The sequence below is a fragment of the Exophiala oligosperma genome (genome assembly GCF_000835515.1).
Source record: "Exophiala oligosperma strain CBS 72588 unplaced genomic scaffold supercont1.10, whole genome shotgun sequence".
Classification (NCBI taxonomy): Eukaryota; Fungi; Ascomycota; class Eurotiomycetes; order Chaetothyriales; family Herpotrichiellaceae; genus Exophiala; species Exophiala oligosperma.
In genome coordinates, this window is record NW_015622827.1 from 1,444,659 (window position 1) to 1,461,421 (window position 16,763).

The 16,763-nt window shown below is 52.9% G+C and overlaps 4 protein-coding genes across 4 annotated transcripts; 2 read left to right on the forward strand and 2 right to left on the reverse strand.

The window, feature by feature from the left end:
* The first annotated feature begins 1,289 nt into the window (after positions 1-1,289).
* PV06_09696 (uncharacterized protein) lies at positions 1,290-2,768 on the forward strand. The gene is made up of 4 exons (XM_016411160.1): positions 1,290-1,630; positions 1,719-1,750; positions 1,817-1,946; positions 2,029-2,768. The coding sequence occupies exons 1-4, from the start codon at positions 1,614-1,616 to the stop codon at positions 2,486-2,488; spliced, it is 639 nt and encodes a 212-aa protein (XP_016258967.1). The 5' UTR covers positions 1,290-1,613; the 3' UTR covers positions 2,489-2,768.
* PV06_09697 (uncharacterized protein) lies at positions 2,619-4,672 on the reverse strand. The gene has a single exon (XM_016411161.1). The coding sequence runs from the start codon at positions 4,570-4,572 to the stop codon at positions 2,863-2,865; it is 1,710 nt and encodes a 569-aa protein (XP_016258968.1). The 5' UTR covers positions 4,573-4,672; the 3' UTR covers positions 2,619-2,862.
* Positions 4,673-5,299: 627 nt separating this feature from the next.
* Positions 5,300-12,189, reverse strand: PV06_09698 (uncharacterized protein; the record flags this gene model as incomplete). The annotated part of the gene is made up of 9 exons (XM_016411162.1): positions 5,300-7,687; positions 7,759-8,052; positions 8,110-8,447; positions 8,502-8,872; positions 8,929-9,552; positions 9,599-11,187; positions 11,236-11,511; positions 11,536-12,025; positions 12,080-12,189. 9 exons carry the CDS (start codon positions 12,187-12,189, stop codon positions 5,300-5,302), a joined length of 6,480 nt encoding a protein of 2,159 aa, XP_016258969.1.
* Positions 12,190-14,315: 2,126 nt separating this feature from the next.
* PV06_09699 (uncharacterized protein) lies at positions 14,316-15,873 on the forward strand. The gene is made up of 2 exons (XM_016411163.1): positions 14,316-14,582; positions 14,672-15,873. The coding sequence occupies exons 1-2, from the start codon at positions 14,353-14,355 to the stop codon at positions 15,726-15,728; spliced, it is 1,287 nt and encodes a 428-aa protein (XP_016258970.1). The 5' UTR covers positions 14,316-14,352; the 3' UTR covers positions 15,729-15,873.
* Positions 15,874-16,763: the final 890 nt, after the last annotated feature.

Sequence of the window (16,763 nt, forward strand, 5' to 3'; positions counted from 1 at the left end):
CTCTCAGCGTACTGTACTCGGTCCTCAGTACTCCGAAGGAGCAACAATGCTACAGTACCTAGATAGGGGAGTTTCATGAGCATATGTACGGAGTATTCGTACCCGAGCCTGCACCAGTCCAAGCTAAGCTACAAAACTCCTGTAGACCATCATCCTTAGTGACTTCAGGCACCTTCATTAGTTCCTTAGGGGCTTGAAAGATCCGGCAAATGAAGCCACTAAAGTTGCCCGTAGCATGGAACATGGGACGCTTCCACATCCCCGGCATCGGGCAATTGAGTCCGTCATGACCCAAACACTCTTGAAATGGACGTGGCTGCAGGAACAATTCGGGGGCCCAATTCCAGGCACTACCAGTAGGCTGTAGGCCATCGCTATGGATTCCTGCTAGGTACCTAAGGGACGACGGAGTCCTTTGTTCTCCGTAATGGTCACCTTAATGAGGCGCCACTGAGATCGTCGCTCGATGATGATGACGATGATGCTGTTGTAGGTTGTCGACTTTGTCTCTACCCACCCACCTTGCAGGCCTTGATTGACTTAACCCAGGCTACTGCACAGTACAACTCTTCCTCCAAGCCCAACTACGAACTACCTAGGGTAACTTAGACTACTAGCCCTAAAATATCCCTTCCCAGCACCGTGGTACGCCGATAAGGAGCAGCAGGGGGAAAGGAAAAAAAGATCCCTGCACTAGGAAATAAAAAAAAGTCCATTTCCTCACTCAGTACTCCGTACTCCGTACTTCAGTACCCTTTGAAAAGAAGAAAGCTCGCTTGTCGTTGATCTCTCCCGCCAACCACATCCATCGGCTACGCAGTTCGTGCATCTGCTGAAAGACAAAGGTCGCTTATTGCGATACAAATATGGATTTCTGCCCAGGTCCATTTCAAATCCTCAGAGGTACCTAAAGGCCCAGTTCCGCCACTTGGCACGAACAGATTGTCGCAAAAGACAACAGCTCATCCAACGACTTGCTTGCCACCAGAAAGAAATATCACTCTCGCCTCTTCGTCGCAGCTATCACATCCACGTCTTTGCTGACTGCTGGATCCACCGAAAGGCGAGCACAGCGTTATTCCCAAGACACTGAAGAGCTTCTTCGGCACAATTGGCTCGCCAGTGCTTCAGCCAGGCATTTGCGGCCAAACCAGTCAAAACACCTGTCACCATCCGCAAACCGCTGTCACCCGCCATCTGACGGGTCCTTTTTTCACTCTTGAGGCCATCAACGCGCGCTGGCCCCTTTGGTATAAAGAGGCGACACACCTCTCGACCGAGCCCGTACTAGACTTCGTAGCGAACCGCTTCCCGCTCGACAAGTTCACACCAAACAAACTCAAAACTTCCCGGCATTGAGAGTTCTCTCGACCCTTCGCTCACACCACGACGATATATTCGCTCGAGGCCGCGAAACTTCATAAAAAGGAAACTGTCGTCTGGATTCTCCTCCCCCCTAGTGAAATTGACTGCAAAGAACCAAGAAAGGAGCAGTCTGTGTCTGAGATGTAGGCACGAGTGCGACCAACTGTCTAATCTTCCAATTCATCGAGAGGAAAGGTCGCTGGGAGCAAGCACAGAGGCTGTATTTTGGCGAGTAGAGAGACGGAAGCATGAGTTTACAACCTAGGTAAGCCCTAGAAGCGTTGCTGTCCCCAGCCGCATTGTGCGATTCGCGAGACCTCCCACTAACATAACCACCTGTTTATTGCCAACAGACGAGAATATCACATTGTCGTGCTTGGTGCAGGTAAGTCGACGCTCTGCTAGAAACGACTTTCTTTTCAGTACGGGGCTGACTTTCTGTTTTCCCTAGGCGGCGTCGGCAAGAGTTGTCTAACCGCTCAGTTTGTCCAAGATGTTTGGATCGAGAGTTATGATCCGACCATAGAAGACTCGTATCGCAAGCAAGTTAATGTGGATGGACGACAAATCATCCTAGAAATGTAACCTTCTGCCCTGCCTTTTTTTCCCTTCCCACCGTTCTCAAGGGTTTCTGTCTTACTGACCAACCGTCCGTTTTTCTAGCCTCGACACTGCCGGAACCGAGCAATTCACGGCCATGAGGGAACTCTACATGAAACAAGGCCAAGGTTTCTTGTTGGTCTTTTCGATCTGCAACATGAATTCCTTTTACGAGTTGGCCGAACTTCGCGAGCAAATCATCCGCATCAAGGACGACGAAGACGTTCCCTTGGTCGTGGTTGGCAACAAGTCCGACATGGAGGATGAGCGCGTCGTCCCGCGTGCCCGGGCCTTCCAGCTCGCCCAGTCGTGGGGTCAAAAGCCGTACTACGAGACGTCGGCGCGGAGAAAGACCAACGTCGAGGCCGTCTTCCACAACCTCTGCTCCCAGATCATCCAGCGGGACACGGATCGCGGCCAACAGTACGAACAACAACTGGACGCCCGTCGACGAGAGAGGCCCAACCGACACGACCGAAAGGGCAAGAGGACTCGCAATCGGGACCGATGCGTCATTCTGTAAATAAAAGGTGTGACGGGAAGAAGGCTGGGGATCGTCAACAGCTTCCTTCGACCGCATCTTCTTCTTCGGGTTGGCCGGAAAAGCAAGACACCCAAGTGAGGAAGAGTACTACCAATGGCCCGGGGAGGCGTTTTCATTTCGAGGCTTTTATAGAAAGGGAAAAAAAAGAGACTGCAAAGTACGGGATAACGGGGTACGATACAAAAAAGTGGACAGATTTTTAGACCTCTTGCGACTCGCGTCGACGTTTTTGTATCCATTTCACCAAGGTAGAAAAAAGGCGAAAGATCCTGTTGATACTGTCTACTTCGAAACACGAGAGTATCAAATTCACACGTACACACACACACATGTTTAACGTTCCGTCTGCCCGTCTACATTCTGAAAACGCCAAACTTTGTGCCGACCTTCTCGGACCTTCCGCCCAGTGCAGCCTTCAAGCCCATGCCGAGCACGTTCCTGGTCTGCGCGGGCGGGATGACGCCGTCGTCCCACAGCCGGGCGGACGAGAAGGTGGCGTCACTCTCGCGCTCGATGCGGTCGCGCAGTTCCGGGTCGACCGACTTGCCCACGGTCTCCATGACGGCCGTGAGCTGGTCGGGGCCCATGACGCCGATCTTCGCGTTGGGCCACATCCACAGGAACCGGGGGCCGTAGGCGCGCCCGCACATGCCGTAGTTGCCGGCCCCGGCGCTCGAGCCGACGACGACGGTGAACTTGGGCACCTCCGCGCACGCGACGGCGGTGACGAGCTTCGCCCCGTTCTTGGCGATGCCGCCCTTCTCGGCGTCGGCGCCGACCATGAAGCCCGAGATGTTTTGCAGGAACACCAGGGGGACGTCGCGCTGGCAGCACAGCTCGATGAAGTGGGCGCCCTTGAGCGACGACTCGGAAAACAGGATGCCGTTGTTCGCCACGATCCCGACGCGGTAGCCGTGGATGCGCGCGAAGCCCGTGACCAGGGTGGAGCCGTAGTCCTTTTTGAACTCGGCGAACTCGCTGCCGTCGACGATGCGCGCGATGATCTCGTGCATGGGGATCTGCTTCCTCAGGTTGGTGCCCACGATGCCGGGCAATTCCTCGGGGTCGTAGAGGGGCTCTCGAACCTCGGCGGGGGCCGGCCGTTCTCTGGGGTAGTTTAGGTTCGCGACGGAGCGTCGGGCCAGGACGATGGCGTGGGCGTCGTCGACGGCGAGGTAGTCCGTCACCCCCGAGACGCTGCTGTGCAGCTGGCCGCCGCCGAGGTCTTCGGCGGACACCACCTCGCCGGTGGCGGCCTTGACGAGAGGCGGGCCGGCGAGGAAGATGGTGCCTTGGTTCTGGACGATGATGGACTCGTCGCACATGGCGGGGACGTACGCGCCGCCCGCGGTGCAAGGGCCCATGACGACGGCGATCTGGGGGATGCCCATGCCGCTCATGCGGGCCTGGTTGAAGAAGATGCGGCCGAAATGGTCGCGGTCGGGGAAGACGTTGGCTTGATTGGGCAGGTTGGCGCCCCCGGAGTCGACGAGGTAGATGCAGGGCAGGCGGTTCTGTTGAGCAATCTCCTGGGCTCGCAGGTGTTTCTTCACCGTCAGGGGGTAGTAGGTACCGCCTTTGACTGTGGCGTCGTTGGCAACGATCATACATGTGACCCCTTCGACCGTGCCGATCCCGGCGACCATGCCCGCCGCGGGGATCTGGTCTTCGTAGACTTCGTGTGCCGCCAACGGGGAGAGTTCGAGAAAGGAAGTGCCCGGGTCGATGAGGGCCGTGACTCGATCTCGTGCCAACATCTTGCCGCGCTGAATGTGCTTATCCCGGGCCTTTTGTGGTCCGCCCTGCGAGACCTTTTGGTGCAAATCCGCATATTTGGTCATTATACTGGCCAGCTGGCTTGAGTTTTCCTTGTATTCCTGGCTGGTCTTGTCCACAACCGTGGGCAAGATTGAGATGGCTTGGGCATGACGAGCGTGTGTAAAGGTCGCTGCGGGTCGTGTTCGCACACTCGGAGCAGATCGTGAAGGGAGGGGGTGTTGTTCTCGAAGGGCATGGCTTAAACTGCGCAGAAGGGTAGCCGTCGGCGTATACTTGGGAGGCATTGTTGGAGTTCTCGTGAGAACGGCATCCACGCACAAGTCGGTTTTGTGGGAGGCAGACCTGATCACAATAGGGGACAGGAAGCTGTTGTACTTGAGAGAGACTGACCTCACGCACTCGACACGGCCGCGTCTAAGCCGAGGATACCGTCGATAGCCGTCCGTGGAGAAGACACTTTCCAGCCGGGGAATGCAAATGGTCCACCGTAGAGAATTGCTAGGGCTGAGCATTCAGTGCATCATCTACCGACAAAGTGCGCAACATTATCAAAACAATTCTTGGTCACGCATTACAGTACAAATGGAATCAATGGATGTGTTTGCTAAGGCTTCTTTCAGTTAGAGACTTGGAACAGACTCAAATCTCTTCAGCCCATCCCTCTGAGGACTATCCCGAGAAGCCTTCAGGCCGAAAATACATGCTTTGAAGGTCTAAGCAATGTTCGGATCAGCAATGCAATGTCTCTGCTGCGACACTTCTGGATATATATATATATGCATTATATATACCCTGAACTGTGCTTTATCCCTTTCCATTTTTATTCAGGAAAGGGAGCGAGGCCACTTTACTGGGGCACGTGACGGATACCCGGCCGACTACGGGAGGAGCGTCACGGGTGGAAGAGTTGCGTTTCGCGCAAATGGCAATTAGGTTGACAACGTTCTATTATGAAAGTAAAGAAGCTGCCTGATAGTTGTACAATCCTCAACTCATCGTGCTGGCAGAACCCTACCGTATCCGAATGGGATCGCGAAGTCCACCGAACGAGTCACGAAGCTCACCCTGCATTATCCCCGTCACATAGCATTCTCCTACCAGATTGTAGCAGCCCGCTTCTCCAGCTCTCCTGATCAAAAAGGGGACTGCACCGTTTCGCAGGATGCACACTCTATCGCCCTGCCGACCTTGATGCGGGATCGTCGCGCAGCGGTTCTCTTTCGTTAGTGCGAAGCGCCACCCAAGGACTTTGTCATCCAGTAACGATACGTAGGCCGAGCTCTCCTCGGCCGAACCTGGTTTCGGTTTCTTGAGCAGCTGTCGGAAAGCCTTGTAGGAATCGCGAAGGCCAGTGTCTCTGTCCACGCTGCTGTCATGGCTGGGGGTTTCGGCCCCTGCGACCGGCGTCTTCCAGCTCCATTCGCCAAACTCGCCTTTGGCGACTCTTTTACGGAGGGACTCGACCATCTTGTCGATCTCGCCGAAGTACAACTTGCGGAATTGGGGCTCGTTTGCCGAGGCGGTGGTTTCCGCGATCTCATCCACGACGCGGCCCAGAACCGTGATCTCGTCCGCACCCTGAACGTGAATGATCGTCCCCTCGATGCCTGCGCAGGCGTCGAACTCGAGGCCTCGGTCTAAGGAATCGGCAAGACTGCCGGGCCGCGAGACCGTCCAGTCGGGCAGCCACGATGGGAACCGATCGGACTGAGCGGTGAGCCCTGCCCGATAGAGCAGCTTGATACCTTGCCCCTGAGCCAAGATACCTTCGGCGACTCTGAGGGCCACCGATTCAAACTTGGCCTTGTAGTTGGGGTGGAACTCGTCGCGGTCCCCGTCCACGGCCAGGCCGAGCAGGGCGAAAAATCGATCCCGCGTGAGCGTTGAAGCGACCTGGCGGTAGGTTTCGAGCAGAAGGCTCAACGGCCACCGCTGACCCCTTGCTTCCCACTCCCGATGCATCCCCAACGCGAGAAAAGATGTCCACGGGCGCAGATTGATACTCAAAGCTTCGTGCTCCTGCTCCACGATCTCCATGGCGGCAAACAGATCGTGCCATTCGATCATCCATTTCCCGCAGATCACCTTGACCGTAGGCGCGATCACCATTTCCTGCACGATCCAGGCGCGTCGAATCCAGGGCCTGCTGAACAACGCTCTGACATCTACCCAGATCGCTGCATCGAGGGGTGGCGTTCGGCGGGTTTCCCACGAGTCGTCGACCACGGGAATGCCCTCGGGCCACCCTGCGTCGGGATTGCGTTTGACCACATCCTTCGCGCGTACTTGCAGCAGCATCTCGATGGCGGCGTCGCCGTCGCCATCGGCACCGACGAAAGCCAACGTGCAAGCCGCATTCTGGAAGATTTCGGGCAGGAGAAAGATCTGTTGCGCCTTCTCCTCCGGGTCGGCTTGGTTGATACAGAGAGCGTCGATCCAGAGAATGGCCATTTGCTTGCGCAGGCGCAGTTTCTCCAACGCAATCTTCAACGCTTCGGTAATCTGGATCGAGCCTTCTGGCGTCACCAAGGTGTGCATCTGTTGTTCTTTGTCACCCCACACATACGACAACGTCCGGTATATGCCTGCATCATCGAATGGCACACTGTAGATGCACCCCTTGAGTGGAGCGCTATGCTTTCCTGGAAAGAGCATGAATAAACGCACGTGTTCCTTGGGAAGTTTGTGGTACTTATACTGTGGTGTAGAGGACTCGGCAGGTAAATTGAGTGCTGAAATAGCCGGCACTTCGCCATGGGGTCCGCGGTGGTACCCTTGGCTAGGTGGTGCTCTGACTGCTGCCTTGGCGTCGGCCCGATCAAGCGGTATTACCGGTGTGGAAGCTTGGTTCGTTGGTGTCTGTGTAGAGGTAGGCGGATTTGAAAACCGTGTATCCCAAGACTGTGATGGGGATAGTTGCTGACCATTTGTCATGCCCGTTGCAGGCATGTTAGCAGTCCCACTTTGAGTCTCAGATGGTGTCTTTTCCAGTTGAGGAGATAGTTCGACGGACGACTGTCTGGCATTGCCAGTTCTCCAATCAACGGTGGCCCAGCGAGGCGATACGCCTTTTTGGGCAGTAGATTGATGGTTCCCCCAAACTCTCGGTTCAAATGCTCGAGTTCGGTGACCACCGTTTGTTGGATCGGCATCCCTCCAATGGCCTGCAGGGCGTGGCCCAGCAGCATTATGCATCGGCCGGACCGCTCGGGCGGGGATGGAGGCCTCGAGTGCATGGTCACCTTTGAAATCAAATTGCCCTGATTTGACAAGTTGCCAAGGGTCAACGATGAGATGAAACTGTGGTTCAGCGTAGACATTGCTGATTTGAATGAGAACGAGCACATCCTTGATGCTCCGATGCGGACCAGACCGCTCCGGTAGATGGAATTGCTTAGCCTACAAAAATATGTCAGCCTCACGGCAGCGCAAAGATTGGGCTGATGCAATTATCTACTGTTGATGCGTACCATCTCGAGCTTTTCTGAGCTCCATGGGAAGAGACCATTTGCGTGTCCCGTAGAAACCATGATCTCGAGGTGGTAGTTCGGATGCATGTGCTTCCACCGCGCCGCATCCGGGTGGCCATTCGCGCATAGAAAATTCGTCATGGCCCTGGACCCGTCTCGGTCTCGGAAAGTGAATGAAGAGGATCCTGCGTATCTTCCGCGGCATTGTAGCCCTGATCGTGCTTTTAGCGGGCTGGTCCAGCGAGAAGTCGGGTTGTATATCTGCCCAAGCGCCACTTGTAAAAGCCTAGAGACCTATGATTGAATTCGATCAGCGAAGTGACGCATTCGGATAAATATATCTCTACTTACCATGCATTCGCCTAGGTATTGGAGATCGCGATGTGGAGGTTGCTCATCTGTAGAGACGGTGCTGTGCTTCAGAACCGAGTCTTGCGCGTCGATCCGTGTGAACGTCACTTTCGGGATCCGTTTGTCTGTTCTGCTCGCTTCCTTCTCCTTCTTACCTCGAGTACTCCTCGCACCACGCTTGCTTTTGGTGCCGAACCGCGCAAACGATTCTTTGTTGTCGATATCTTCTTTGGGGAAGTCGAAAGGCGACGGGATGCTGAAGACATCGCCAGACAAGCTCTGATAGTTGTCTTTGTCTTGATTGCTCAATTTGCCCTCGTTCGGGGAAGGCAGTGCGGCTTCGGACAAGGTCAGCTGTTATATGCCAGTAGATTGGGCATTAATTAGCATACCTTCAGCGTCAACTTCGACGAAAAAACCTTCCTGTTCGAAGTTATTTTGGAGTCTTCGGACGTCTATTTCACTTATGACAGCCTGTAAAAGGCTCAGATGAAAAGACTCATTCATACTAAAATGGCTCGCGATGTATTTTGCGGTTTCTAAAGGAAGCGTTTTGAAGGCCAAAGCTTCCCGTGTGAGGTACAGCTGCATGCGGTTGTTCCGTGTTGCTAAAGCAATTTCGCCCTTAGATGGGCGGCCCTCGTGATCCGCATTACGATACCTGGCGGTGCAGACTTGTTTGATTTCAGTGACTTGATAGATACAGAGATCTCTGATCTCTCGGATCGATTTCGAAGGGTCTTTTGTTGACTCTGGAAGCAGCCTGCGCAACTCTGTTAGTATGAATGCCTGCCCCGGGATACACAATACGGGACGGACTCGCAGAGGAAGCTCGCCCGCGAACGCAAGAACTTAGTGTGAGTTTCAGATAACTTGAGGCGGCCCTGGGGAGTCGCGTTCCCTTTCGTCAGACGTGAGAGCTTTCTGGAGTCCAGCTTCAAAGCCGCGAGAAATCTTTCCAGCGAATGTATCCGCTTCGGTGAAAAAGCCAAGAGGGGCATCTCGCCTGCAAAACTGTCCCTCAGAAATGGACGATCGGCAATTACCCAATCTACGGCCTCCAGAGGTTTCAACTCGTCATATGACTCTTCCCTAGCGCCCTTGATGATGGGGAACACCGGGCGGTTTTGGAATTTTTTCATCAAAGACGCAATTCTCTTCTGAGTCAGGTCTGCAAGTGCGTTGTTGATCTCGACAAAGATCTGAGCAATAAGTTCTAGATCGTGAGTGTGGTCAATATTCGTCGCTCTCGAGATTAGGCGTTCGATTTCGTCCGTCCCATCCACCGAAAGAAACTTGAAAAGTTGCTGGCTCCGAGGATATTCAGTAGCTAAATCGATATTGCGTTTCTGACATTCCGTGATGCTGAGCCAGCTGATGATTTGGTCGGACTTACGACTTTTACACGATACGTAGATGAAGTTCTGAGTTTGGAAAGCAGTGCTGAAATTGTTAGTGGATATGTGAGCTAAAAGGCCATGTACCTTACCTGACAAGATCCTCGTCACTGTCATAGCGATCTTGTATTTGCTCGTAAATGTAGGAAAGTGTGTCAAGATCTGGACGGTTTTGATCGCTCATAGATTTTAGACAGGAGAGATAGTACCGAGCATTGGCGGACACCGCAATTCCGAAACGGCTCAACCGCTGCTTTTGCAAGTCATTCATCGTCTTTTCAATCTCGAGGCTAGGAATACGATCTCTCTGCAGACGCCGGTCGAGCTCCGGAAGTACAGAGTCCCGTAGCCTAGTAGGACCTGCAGTAGTTTGCACAATAACGTCTGAGATATCTTTCAAGAGCGCTGCTGCAGCGCCACTCGACTCGCCAGAATCCTGCTCAAGCCATGCTGAATACGTATGCCAGTACTCGTTCAGAAGCCCTAGGACATCGGAGTGTCGGCATGTCTGGAAAATATACCGAAACTCGTCCGAAAGCCTGTAGGACTGGGAGCCCGGGTTGGGCTTACAGACAAGGCGTGGAATATCTGAGAGATGAAGGCTATCGGTGAGAAAGGAGTGCCATGGCTTGCCATAGCATCCAGAGGCTGTATAGCTAGGATGCAATGTGGGGAACTTCTCCTTCAGTTGGCAAAATATCCGAGCGGCGGGTGAATCTTTTCCGTAGTGGCCTTGAAAGTATAGCTGAGATCCTTTACGTCGTTTGTTGTCTATCGTGGCGAACCATAGGTCTGTATCTTCAGGCAGTCTATGGGCAGACTGGAAAAGGAAGTTGACCTGCGCGACCAACTGGGTAGTCGTCCACTCTTCGGAGTGGAAGCTCGGTGCGCAATGAGCTTCACAAATGCAACTGCACAGCTGAGACCTTTCAATGGGCTTGATGCCAAGGCTGCTTAAGAGGTTGTGCCTGTTCCCATTTGCTGCAACTTGAGGATGGACAATGGAAATCGCATCCCCAAGGGGAAAATCCTCGTGCTGAAGATCGCCAATGAAGAAAACTGGACCAGTTTTTGCCGCAACCCAAGAACCATCTGTGAGAGGGACCAAGGACATATTTCGTAGAATACTCCTGTACTTCTTGGTGACAGTAAGTGGGACCAATGTAGTTGCAAGCCCAGCATGCCAATCGTCTTGGCGACTGCGGAATAATGCTGGGGCCGTAATTACCATCTCACCCAGATCGCTCAGAAACTGCTCATCTGACAGAGTCGAGACGCCAATGGTGTGAAGAGCATCTATCGCCCACTCGGAGTACCTCTGAGATAAATATCGGCCTGCGGTTTGCTGGTTCAAGCTGAACGGAAGACCATCCTTGCCAATGAATTTTAGTGGTACCCGAGCGAGTTCACTGGGACAATGCATCGACTGATCGAAGGATTCCACGACGGGTTTCGACATCAATGTTTGCCGTATTCGTTGTTGGGCAGGTATGAAAAAAGGGGCTGTTCTCTCGTCTGGTAGATACCCGGGCCAAAGATACCTTTCATCTCCTTTGTTGAATTCCCGTACGACATTGAGGAACGCGTCACCCAAAGCAGCTCGAAGAGTCTGGTTCCATGGTGAGGAAGTATCGATTTGGAGGCGACTTGCTGAGAGCAGGAAGTCACCCTGTAGGATGAACTAACGAGTCAATCAGTTTCTGACTTCGAAGATGAAAAATGGCAATACCTGTAGCCCGTATTCTCCAATTGGCAGATACGCGTATACTTTCCTCGACTTCATGCCCGGCGTCGCCTCTCTCGAAGAATCCAACATTGGAAACGCAAGTTGGAGCTCTGTCGTGGATAATCCTGGCCTCTTGTCTTCCAGGGGAAGAGCTTCGACCCTGTGCTTAACAACATAGTATGATAATTGCACGGGGCCTTGTTCGATCCTGGTAATATGCTTTTCTTGATCGGTCGAGACCGTTCGAAGGAGCTTTGCCGCCCATGATTGCCCATCTGGCTGTTAGATACTTAGCTCAATGACCTTGATGCGGCGAAGGAACAGCAAGCGTGCCGGGTCAAATGTCTTTAGGTCTTGGAAAAGTTCGTCTTGATTGAAGTCTTTCGAGAGCTGGAGATAGAAGGATGTATGTGTGGGAGGAGGTTCGACAGGGAAATCAGCCCATGTTGGAGCAACCATGCCAAGCTTCTGGCTTGTGTCGAATTTGAATCTGTAGGGACCTGATGCAACCCATACCACGTCGGCCACCTTGAAGACACTTTTAAACCCAATGCCCTTCTCGCCGATAACGTCACTTGATTTGTTTTGACCTGATTTGGTGCTGGCGCCGACCGCACAGATGGCTCTGATATTGGCCGCATCGAATCCGGCCTCGTTGCAATCGAAGCGTAAATAACCAGGTGTATAGGTGAATTTGACTCGTGGCTCCGCGTCGTAATATACATTATCGTCGGCATTCTGAAGCAGTTCCAATAAGAAGTGAACTGCATTGTCGTAGAGCTGGCTCGAAATCCTTCAAGTCCATATCAATAATGACATACCATACGACAAGGTATTTGCCGCTTACATCTCAATCAATGTGCGCAGTTGGGCCACATGGGTTGGATTTGAATTGTCCAGCCCATACTCGTCCCGGATGGATTCTATCAGAAGTCTCGCGTTTGTTTCTGAGTCCATGATGTTCGGCACTAGAGCGTTGCTGTGAAAGGGGAGTTCTCAGTCATTGGGAATAAACATTCGTCGCCTCCCCTTCAGATACGGCAAACACAAAGCGAATTCTGAGGGGCGAGGAAGCATTTTTGAAACAAGGATCCTCTCAGACGAAGTCGGTATTCAACGAGGTCTAAATTGCGGTGTACATAGGTAACGGGGCGCGATATGACATTCTTTGTCGATAGGTTGGAGCAGCAGCCAAAGACTCTGCCGAAGGCGCAGTATCAAGCTCATTTCAAAACCTAGGGGGCGCAGGCGTGTCGCCGAAGTTCCTGCAGCTACTAAGGTGACGGGTGGCTGAACAGCAACAGATAATTGTCAAGAAGTCTGAGGTTGTGCCTGGAGCACGAAAATATAGGAACTTTTGTTGGAACTTTGAGCAAAGTAACCGAGTACAGACGGCTAGCAAGTGATTCAGATTTTGACAGGGTGCCTCGACCAGCCAGCCCTTCTTTCCTTGCCAATCATCTAGGCTTTAAGCACCAACACTACCAATTCAAGCTTTGAGGCAACATGTGTAATGCCGCTTCATCGGTACACTTCCCCGCCTGCCACCCTGGCCATCCTTCTCTTGCTGGCGGAGACCAGGCTCACCGCTCAGTCGCCAAGAAAACAATCGTAGGACACGATTTACCTGGCCGGTGAGACACCAATTATCCCAGTGCCCGGTGGATGGCTCCGCTGGGGATGTGATATACCAAAAAACAGGGAACATGGGGGGTAGGGGGGAAAGTTGAGCGATCTCTACATTAGATGCTTGCGCTGCTCAGTGAACCATATATGTAGGTACGCTTCAGGACTTCCGAGCTGGGTTGCGCCCGATCACAGCGGCCTCACTCCTTTTCCTGAACGAAAATGGTAAGTGTTAGAGCACAGTTGGTATATATATATATATATATACACGCTGATACGACACTTTCTGCTTTAATGCGATTCACTTCGTGATGAACCGCAGGCAAGGCTTGAAATAATCGAAGTCACGTCGCAGACGCAGGAAGCCTACAATTTAGTCTCTCAATTGAGACATACTTTTCTCTTCAGATCATGATCATATCATATAAACTCACTCCAAGCGATTCGACTAACGGTCTCATGATGTGCAGTCCCTTTGCGCTGAAGAGTATTGTTTGAATTCCAGTCCGATTACTTCGTTCAAGATCTTGACAGCTTCGCCTGCTGGTGATCTCTATGAGAGGAAGCAATGGATGCTGTGCTCATCTGCCAACACGGAGGCTCTCCTACGCCTGAGAACACAATGACCTCTACTGATCAGCCCAAGTCTGTTTCCCAAGACCTTGGAAGCGAGAATCTGCATGCTCGTGGGATGTACTCGTAGTGCATCGGCTTTGGAATCTAGATGCGCGCAATCAGGAACATGCTTTGTTCATGGTATTCGATTGGATGTGTGTAATCTAGTCGACTTCCGCCCATTCAAAGAAACATGTCTTGGGTGAGGAGCCGCTATGCATTGCCCCCACAGGCACAATTGCTATTCCCAACACTCGTCGGCGTCATCAGGTGCAGAGCTTGGCCTGCTGCCAAGAAGCTATAGAGAGCCATGGGTGCCCGGAGGCTTGGCCAGGCAGCCTGTATCAATGTTATTGGGTCCGGGACCCGCCTAATGCAACCTCCTCCCAGGCATGCCGGCCTTGCCGGGAACAAAAGCTTCTAGGTACCAACTCAACCTGTGCAAATCCTACCATGAACCGCAGCTCTTCATCCGCAAGCTTGCAGGTACATTGAGCTCACGTTGCCTATCCTTCGATTTTATTTGTCCGATACGAAAGCTCAGACTGCCTCCTACGACACCAGCAGGGCTCCGGACGGGATCTGTATCTCTAGTTCTTACAAGACTCTCGCCAGGTGGGATTTAAGCTGTCCAGCTTCTTGATCGTCCAATCCATACCGTTGCGTCCCAGCTTTCGCTCCACGTGGTGGCAGAATCAGGTAAGGGTTCTGCTGTTGGATCCTCAAGCTGCAAGCTCTTGTCGTCACCCGAGACTGAAGCTGTAGTTCGAAGCTCGGGGTACAAAAATGTAGCATCGCCTTCTGGGTAAGTCTAAGCTTTTCTTCTTCTTCTTCAGCCACAGCGGTAGGTAGCGCAGTTGAGAGGAACATTTCCCCAAGATGCGCACGACAACCAGTGCTTTGGCCGTCTTGGCCTTGATGGCGGAGCTTGTCGTCGCATGGCCGGTGCACACTCCCAAACTCGCCTACAACCCTGCGGACGAGTACTATATCTCCTTCGGTCCTCGCCCTTATTATCTCATCCAGAACATGACCGAATCTCCCCTCAAGGATCAGCTGGAATCTTGCGAGAATGGGCCTTTCGGCGTGACCGCGTGGAGCATCGGCCAGTAAGTACTTGCTGCCAAGGTCTCACGCCTCGAGCAACAGCTCTCGCGTGCGTTGTTGGCCGCAGTACGCCTAACTGACAGTCTGGCAGTCGTGGCGGTGGCACACTTCAAATCCCCGAGGAAACCGTGCAATCTACCATGGCTGGCGCTCGTATGGGGGCGGGAATTCTAGAATGCGACGTCTCCTTCACGTCGGACCTTGGGCTAGTATGCAGACACGACATCTGTGACTTGCACACTACGACCGATATCCTGTTGAGACCGGAGCTGGCCAAAAAGTGTCACACTCCATTCACGCCGGCCAACGCAACCCACCCGGCCAAGGCTCTTTGCTGCACCGCTGATATCACAATGGACGAGTTCACGTCTCTCTGTGGAAAGATGGACGGCTTCAATGCCAGTGCGACCACGCCGGAGGATTATCAGCACGGGGTCCCCTTTTTCCGCACCGAGCTGTACGATACGTGCGGACAGGTCATGACGCTCGACAGTTATATCGAGCTCGTGGACTCTCTTCCGGGATACCGCAATTTCACGCCCGAGTTGAAAACCCCTCCCAAGGCAGTTCCCATGCCATTCAACGGGTACACACAAGCCCAATATGCTCGGGACATGATCAACACCTTCATCAGCCACGGCATCGACCCAGCCCGCGTGTTCCCTCAATCCTTCACTCCCGCCGACGTGTATCTGTGGTTGAACGAGTTCCCCGAATGGGGCGCTCAAGCAGTGTTCCTTGACGAGGATGGAGACGACCCCAGCAACTTCACAACGGCCGTTAACCGTCTCCCTGCCCTCAAGGCAAGCGGAGTCAATATCATCTCTCCTCCGATCAACTACCTGCTGGCCGTCGGAGGGCCGAACAATGACACCATCGTGCCCTCGGACTATGCCATCACGGCGAAGAACGCCGGGCTCGACATCATCGCTTGGTCATTCGAGCGTTCTGGCCCTCTGACTCGCGTCGCTGCAGACGGGGACTATTATTACTCGTCCGTGGCGCCGGTGGTGCATTACGATGGCCAGATGTATGAGATCCTCGACATCATGGGACGTGAGATTGGCATCAAGGGCATGTTTGCCGATTGGTCTTCAACCGTCACGTACTATGCGAATTGCTTTGGTTTGAAAGGACCAGGAAACTAAACCCTTCGAATCTAATGACGGCTAAATGATGAAGAAATTTCACTGAAGTAAAGGGAACGAGGAAGACCATCCTTTTGGATTTGTACATAGGCAAATTAATATGCATGAATGCTTCGACGTGGAGCAGTAATATTGTTTGGTCGAGACAACGTTTGTCCAATGACCGATAACATTTACTTTTCTTCACGTTCCGATTCAACAGGTGCCACGCACCCTTCTCACTGATTAAGCACGGTGCAGAGTAGTTTTCATTAACTCCAACATTAGCTATCCTCGTGGGGCATTATGCTTGGTAAAGCTCTCGGCAGATCATCTCGCTGAGGTAGTGGTGTTGATTCCCAGAGCTTGTGCTAGTCCTGCTTTCTCCAACACTTCGATGACGTTTAGTTGGACGGTAAGATTCTTTGCCTGTAGTGGACGCTCGTAATAGGGAAGGTGCTGTCCGTTGTAGATGACACTTCTACAAACAATGTCGATGGGGAAAATCCCCGACTTGTATTTGGTGAAGAGGAGCAGACCGACGGCCGTTTGATTTGTGAGCGCGAGTAAGGGAAGGGTGTTGTTCCCTGGTCGCAATACCACGTTATCCAGCGTGGAGGTGCCAATAGACACATTACCGACATACATGTCCATGGTCATGTTGCCCATCTCGTACGTGCTCACACTCGGGTTCGGGATCAGCACGGTGCCGTTGGAATTGTAGCTGGCGGGATGCGACCCCATGATGAGTTCAAAGTCCGTTACGCTGAAACCTTTGAGACCATTGAGACCTGGAAATCACGTCAGTCAGCAAGGGAAGGCAAAGGAATGGTCTGGGGGAAAAGAGCCGACCTTTCAGAGTGATCTTGTCGTTGTACTTGACAGTCGTCTTCTGCAGTTTGCCGTACTTCAGGCCGCCCTTGCCCTTCAGGTAGACGTTGTACTCCTCACTGAGGAGCTGCGTTTGAGCATAGGCGTAGAACTGGTCCTTGTTCTTGATCTGTACCTCCTGGCTGACTGACTCATGGGTCCCGTTGGCCGCGTCAATCGGAGGTA

What these genes read in the sequence shown, in the direction of transcription:
- PV06_09697 (XM_016411161.1), bottom strand. Translation starts at nt 4,572, where the DNA reads ATGCCTCCCAAGTATACGCCGACGGCTACCCTTCTGCGCAGTTTAAGC.
- PV06_09699 (XM_016411163.1), top strand. Translation starts at nt 14,353, where the DNA reads ATGCGCACGACAACCAGTGCTTTGGCCGTCTTGGCCTTGATGGCGGAG. An exon ending in ACCGCGTGGAGCATCGGCCA is followed by an intron (nt 14,583 to 14,671) that starts GTAAGTACTTGC and finishes ACAGTCTGGCAG; the next exon opens with TCGTGGCGGTGGCACACTTC.
- PV06_09696 (XM_016411160.1), top strand. An exon ending in CATTGTCGTGCTTGGTGCAG is followed by an intron (nt 1,751 to 1,816) that starts GTAAGTCGACGC and finishes TGTTTTCCCTAG; the next exon opens with GCGGCGTCGGCAAGAGTTGT. An exon ending in CGACAAATCATCCTAGAAAT is followed by an intron (nt 1,947 to 2,028) that starts GTAACCTTCTGC and finishes CCGTTTTTCTAG; the next exon opens with CCTCGACACTGCCGGAACCG.